Source organism: Phyllobates terribilis, unplaced genomic scaffold, assembly GCF_046119375.1.
Source record: "Phyllobates terribilis strain yellow unplaced genomic scaffold, ASM4611937v1 Scaffold_10__3_contigs__length_209671492, whole genome shotgun sequence".
NCBI classification, from domain to species: Eukaryota; Metazoa; Chordata; class Amphibia; order Anura; family Dendrobatidae; genus Phyllobates; species Phyllobates terribilis.
The window spans coordinates 182244596-182251074 of record NW_027362770.1 but is presented as its reverse complement, the minus strand read 5'-3'; the positions used below and the strand labels follow the sequence as shown (position 1 = coordinate 182251074).

At 56.9% G+C, this 6479-nt stretch overlaps 2 protein-coding genes across 2 annotated transcripts; one reads left to right on the top strand and one right to left on the bottom strand.

Annotated features, from left to right (window-relative positions):
• Positions 1 to 579: 579 nt before the first annotated feature.
• Positions 580 to 1050, bottom strand: LOC141164253 (histone H2A.J). Its single transcript, XM_073649381.1, has one exon. The coding sequence runs from the start codon at positions 1010 to 1012 to the stop codon at positions 608 to 610; it is 405 nt and encodes a 134-aa protein (XP_073505482.1). The 5' UTR covers positions 1013 to 1050; the 3' UTR covers positions 580 to 607.
• A 292-nt stretch (positions 1051 to 1342) lies between these two features.
• Positions 1343 to 1723, top strand: LOC141164252 (histone H2B 1.1-like). Its single transcript, XM_073649380.1, has one exon. The coding sequence runs from the start codon at positions 1343 to 1345 to the stop codon at positions 1721 to 1723; it is 381 nt and encodes a 126-aa protein (XP_073505481.1).
• Positions 1724 to 6479: the final 4756 nt, after the last annotated feature.

The following is a 6479-nucleotide window of genomic DNA, read 5'->3' as shown; positions in this document are numbered from 1 at the left end:
TGGAGACTATATGACACTATTTGGGCATAAACAATCATAGAAAGGAATGCAGCGCTATACTGAGTGTATGAGGCGTTATAGACTGTATATTGTGTATACTGCTCTATACGGTAAATTGTAGCTCTATAGAAAGGTATTTAGCGCTATATAGGAATATAGAGCACAATATGGCTGTAGACAATTCTGAGCATATACAGCATCATAAAATTATATACAACACTTCCGAGGATATATAGCGCTATATAGGGGTATTAGACACTGAATACAGCACTCATAGTATACACATCAGTACAGTACTATATGGAGGGTTTTCAGTACTATATGGCGGTATGTAGCACTATACAGGGGTACACAACACTACAGGCGGCTGAGGATGGAGCAGATAGTGCCAGGTCATAGACCATTAGTGCCACTGTGCCAACCCAGTAGTGTCAGGATTATACCCACTGCCTGGTGCAGCTATATCCCCCGTATGCTCCGATGTTACACAGATCTGTACATACAGAACATCACCCCCGAGATCAGCGGCGCCAGCTCTTGTGGTGACGGTGTGGGTGGCTCTTAGAAGAGCCTTTGGGTTGTGTGGATGATACAGGATCAGCGGCGCTCACTTGCTCTTGCCTGACTTGCTGCTCACCTTGCTGCTCTCGGTCTTCTTGGGAAGCAGCACGGCCTGGATGTTGGGCAGGACGCCCCCCTGGGCGATGGTCACCCCACCCAGCAGCCTGTTCAGCTCCTCGTCATTGCGCACGGCCAGCTGCAGGTGGCGGGGGATGATGCGGGTCTTCTTGTTGTCCCGGGCGGCATTGCCGGCCAATTCCAGGATCTCAGCGGTCAGATACTCCAGCACAGCAGCCAGATAGACCGGAGCGCCAGCGCCCACCCTCTCAGCATAGTTACCCTTGCGGAGAAGCCTGTGCACACGACCGACCGGGAACTGCAGTCCTGCCCGGGATGAGCGGGTCTTGGCTTTAGCACGGACCTTCCCTCCTTGTTTGCCGCGTCCAGACATCACTGCGCTCACAGTTATCAGCAGACAGAGAACTCTCTTGTGTGAGAAGTGTGATGGCTCCTGCGCCTTTTATAAGCTGCTGCTGCCCCGCCCTCCTCTCCTGCCATTGGCTGGATCTGAAGTCACCTATAGAAACAAGACTTGTGGAAACACCAATCAGCTGCAGTAGGTGGAGATCATTACGTTTACATTGGTCACATGACTTTCTCATCCAATGGAACAGCAACCTGACAGCATTGCTCATTTGCATGGCCGTTCTATAAATATGGCCGCTCTGGGAGGAGCAGGATTATTCTCTTTCTTCAGTGAAGAGAACATTCTGCTATCATCATGCCTGAACATGCCAAGTCTGCACCAGCAGCCAAGAAGGGCTCCAAGAAAGCTGTGACCAAGACTCAGAAGAAGGACGGCAAGAAGCGGAGGAAGAGCAGGAAGGAGAGCTATGCCATCTATGTGTACAAGGTGCTGAAGCAGGTCCACCCTGACACCGGCATCTCCTCCAAGGCCATGGGCATCATGAACTCCTTTGTCAATGACATCTTTGAGCGCATTGCAGGGGAAGCCTCCCGCCTGGCTCACTACAACAAGCGCTCCACCATCACCTCCCGGGAGATCCAGACCGCTGTGCGCCTGCTGCTGCCCGGAGAGCTGGCCAAGCATGCCGTGTCCGAGGGCACCAAGGCCGTCACCAAGTACACCAGCGCCAAGTGATCTGCTCCAAGCTCTACACCCACAACCCAAAGGCTCTTCTAAGAGCCACCCACCCCGTCTACATCAGAGCTGTGGCTGCTTGTCAGTGTCTTGCTCCTCTCCCTGGAGAACATGAGGCTGCACTGACTGGTACCTCGTGTGTTAGTGTAGCACCCTGAGGATTCGGCTGCTACAGGGGTATTGCACCTCAACCCAGAGGTGTGATATTCCACTCCCGGGTAAGGAAGGAGTGTGGAACTGAGCTCAGATAGACTGCATGCACTACATACATCCCATTCCAGAGGAGCAGGCCGACGGTACTCCCACTTAGAAATGTGCAGGTACAACCGAGCCTGTTCCTGGCTGGAGTGGGAGGGGGGTGGTACATCCCATGTAGTGTAGGGGCAGATAGGGGGAGCAGTCTGGGTAGTGATAGGAGCTCATTGGGTGCTGGTCACCTGAGCTCACACATAGAGGGATATATAAGGAGGGCACCAACTAAGATCAGGGTCAGACGCTGAGAACAAGTCAGTTGGAGAGGAGAGAGAAGGAAACAGCAGCCCTGGAGAGAGAGAGAGGAGAAAGAAAGAGAGACCCAGAGGGGGAAGACTGAAGGGACCCAAGAACCCAAATTAGAGCACCGGGTGAGGAGTCAGCACAAGGGTACCGGAACCCAAGCTGGTGGGGGCAAAAACATCCCTAGCCAGAGACCGGAGGCTGTGGGCAGCATCTGCCACGGCCACCCACTACATCCACCCTGAAGGCATACCACATGGAGGGTCAGGGAACCTAAGGCCAAGGGTTGCCCAACAGAAGGCCCGAGGGAGCTGGACCTAGGTGGATCACTGGTGGGGACGGCTGAAGAAAGGACAGAGGGAGAGCTCAGGGCCACGCTCCGGACTTGTTTGGGGGTTGGCCGGATCCAGGACCTGGTGGACGCAGCACGGCTCGGGTGGTCACTAACAGCTGGAGTGACCGAAACATCCGCAGTAAGTAAACTCCCCTTAACTGCACAACCCGAGTCTGTCTTCATTGCCGGCTGCACCGCACCACCACAACCCCCATCCTCTGCGCCTGTCCCCTCTGAGGCTATACCCCTCCCGTTGGGGGTTATCCCACCAAGCTGCACATCCACCATCAGCCTCAGCGGACCCTGCTGCAGCGGCGGCCACAGTGACCGCATTACAATGGGTGGCGTAGTCGACACAAAAGAACTTTAGTAACATCTGTAAAGCTGCCACATAACACTGAGCTTGACGCCCTGGGCACGGGACCGGGTCACAGCCGCTCGGAGACTACAACCCCCCATCTGATCCGGTGCCGGGTATTCCCCTCAAAAAGGAATATGTCCCAGGGGGCGCGTCAACTTTGGCGTAGTCGGCAGGATTACGTGCCCGCAACACCCGGGTACTGCGTGCCTGAAGAAAAGTGCAAGTTTACCTCAGAAAGAAGTCTCCCGCCGGTTCCGGAGGGTCCACGCCATCGGACTCCATCACCAGTCGTTTCCCGCCGATTGTCCGCCATTTCCAGCTTGTTCCCGCCATCTGCAGAGTTTCCCGCCACTGGGCGACGCTTCCCGCCAAAACCGCAGATTTCCCGCCTTGGAAGAGCAGCGGATGCCATTATGGGCGTGCCAAAGGAGGGCAAGAGGCCACCTCCCATCGTGGGCCGGGACAGAAAATGGCGCCAAAAGTGGAAACCGCCCCCACCAACAGAGACTGTGATGCTGGAGGTGTCTGTCAGCGTGAAAGAACTCCCCCTGGAGCTGACAGTTACCGAGTTGCCCCGGGACCGCCCTCGAAGTGGGAGGAGACGAAAGGGAAGAGAAAAGATGGGTGTCGCTTGGAGCAGTCTAGAACGAGCGCACCCGGAGGCAAGGTGTCCAGAGCGAGAGCACCCGGAGTCGAGGAGAGGAAGAATAGACCCGGGAATGGAGCGGCAGCAGCGCAGCACCGGCCCGCTGGCCAGGAGCCTGCAAAAAGAAGAAAGAGGAGAGCAGAGCAGCACCGACCCGATGGTCAGGAGCCTGCTGGAGTCAACAACCCCGCTAGGCTTAGCGGAGATCCTGGCGCAGCTTCCCCGAGATCGGGAGTGCGCGCGGAGTGCCCTGGAGGGCCTCGCGGGAAGGATGGCCCGAGTGCAGAGGGAGATCCTGGCGGAGTGGGGCCGGGAGATGGCCCAGCAAGCTGGAACCCGTCCACGGAACCCGCTCCCTTGGAAGAAGACACCGACTGCCTCTGCGGATGACGCGGGAGGACCCAAGGCCGGAGACGGCGCAGAAGAGGGAGCGAGACGCATGGCAGCAGGTAAGGGGGACGCCTATACCCCATACCGGAAGACCGCTTATCTGCCCCAGCTCCCCGTCGCAGAGCCCGAAGGTCCCCCGGCCGTACCCGAGACCGCCATGACACCGCCACCGACTAGGCCCCGACCGGAAGCCGCCGTCGCGACCCCGGTGACGTCACGCGTCGTGACCCGGAGCGTGGCGAAGGAAGAGGAGGAGCCTCCGGCCTGGTCGCAGGGCCTAGCGTTTCCGGGCGCCGCATCCCCAGCAGAGCCATCTACCTCCGCGGAGCCTCCGGCCTGGTCGCAAGGCCAGGTAGCCCAGGGCGCCGCCGTGTTAACAGTTCCATTTACCTTCCAGATGCCCCCGGCCTGGCCGCAAGGCCTGGGTAACCTGGGCGCCCCCACCATCGCGCCCGCACCCGAAACACCAAGGGTGCCATATCTGGGAGAGGACCCCTTCAGCCAGCTGGCGTGGCCGGACGGGCGGCCTTTCATCTGGCCCGAAGAATTCTTGGAACTGGAGCGACAAAAGAAGTTAGGTCCCCTGTGTGAGCCCCTGATCCCGGCTCCAAAGCCCGTGACTCGGGTCTCGCCTCCACTAGAAGAAGCCCAATTCGTGTGGGACCCCACGGGAGAAGATTTGATGGGGTTCACCGGAGAGACTCGGGCAGCTGCAGCTGAACGCACAGAGTGTTGCCGTCAACAGCTGGCAGAGTTTCAGAGAGAACGAGAGGAGAGGCGGGTCAGAGAGCAATGGGCCCAGACCCGCAGCGCGGAGCAAAAGAGTCGGACCAGAAGGGACCCCTATGCAGCAAATCGTCCCCGTACCATCGGGACGGTAATAAAGTTTAATGCGCAGCATGGGTGGGGCTTCATAAAGGACCGGAACACCATGGGTGACGTCTTCGTTACCCGACGGGACGTCGAGTCCCACCTGCCAGAGGGTCACAAAGGCCGTGACCTCTACGTCGGTGACGAGGTAACGTTCACCCGGCACAAGTGTGCCAAGGGACCTTACGCCCTCCACGTGCATCGCCTGACAGAGGAGGAGTTGCGGTGTAGGGAGGAGGAGCCAGAAGACCCGGACGGGTTCAAGGCTAGAAGGTACTATGACTGAGATAGTACAAAGGACTGTATATAGTTACCTGTCGGGGTACCCAAGTAACCGTGGCTGCTTTAAAGTTTAGTCCCCGTTGGGACCAGTGAACAGTTTAACCCGTGTGTCCCCTACCCAAACCAGGCTGAGGACTGTGAGCAGCCATCCCTTTCCCTTTACTTGGCCGGGGACTGAGAACGGCCAAATTCCCCTGTATATAGTTGCGCTTCCTAAAGCGCCCCCTACCGGTTTTATAGGAGAAACCATTTTTCTAGAAAGACTGTCGCACTTTTCCCGGACACACGTTGCACAGTGTCCGGAGGAGGAACCTGAAACCAGAGAAGTCTACGAGAATGTTTTATATGAAAAGTTATATATAATGTTTATATGTTTTATATGTTCATATAAAAATTTTGTATGTTTTGGTGTTTGATGTCTTACAGCCCGAGGACGTGCTGTGATTTACCAGGGGGGAATGTAGCACCCTGAGGATTCGGCTGCTACAGGGGTATTGCACCTCAACCCAGAGGTGTGATATTCCACTCCCGGGTAAGGAAGGAGTGTGGAACTGAGCTCAGATAGACTGCATGCACTACATACATCCCATTCCAGAGGAGCAGGCCGACGGTACTCCCACTTAGAAATGTGCAGGTACAACCGAGCCTGTTCCTGGCTGGAGTGGGAGGGGGGTGGTACATCCCATGTAGTGTAGGGGCAGATAGGGGGAGCAGTCTGGGTAGTGATAGGAGCTCATTGGGTGCTGGTCACCTGAGCTCACACATAGAGGGATATATAAGGAGGGCACCAACTAAGATCAGGGTCAGACGCTGAGAACAAGTCAGTTGGAGAGGAGAGAGAAGGAAACAGCAGCCCTGGAGAGAGAGAGAGGAGAAAGAAAGAGAAAGACCCAGAGGGGGAAGACTGAAGGGACCCAAGAACCCAAATTAGAGCACCGGGTGAGGAGTCAGCACAAGGGTACTGGAACCCAAGCTGGTGGGGGCAAAAACATCCCTAGCCAGAGACCGGAGGCTGTGGGCAGCATCTGCCACGGCCACCCACTACATCCACCCTGAAGGCATACCACATGGAGGGTCAGGGAACCTAAGGCCAAGGGTTGCCCAACAGAAGGCCCGAGGGAGCTGGACCTAGGTGGATCACTGGTGGGGACGGCTGAAGAAAGGACAGAGGGAGAGCTCAGGGCCACGCTCCGGACTTGTTTGGGGGTTGGCCGGATCCAGGACCTGGTGGACGCAGCATGGCTCGGGTGGTCACTAACAGCTGGAGTGACCGAAACATCCGCAGTAAGTAAACTCCCCTTAACTGCACAACCCGAGTCTGTCTTCATTGCCGGCTGCACCGCACCACCACAACCCCCATCCTCTGCGCCTGTCCCCT

Coding starts and splice junctions, on each gene's coding strand:
- LOC141164253 (XM_073649381.1), bottom strand. CDS start 1,012: ATGTCTGGACGCGGCAAACAAGGAGGGAAGGTCCGTGCTAAAGCCAAG.
- LOC141164252 (XM_073649380.1), top strand. CDS start 1,343: ATGCCTGAACATGCCAAGTCTGCACCAGCAGCCAAGAAGGGCTCCAAG.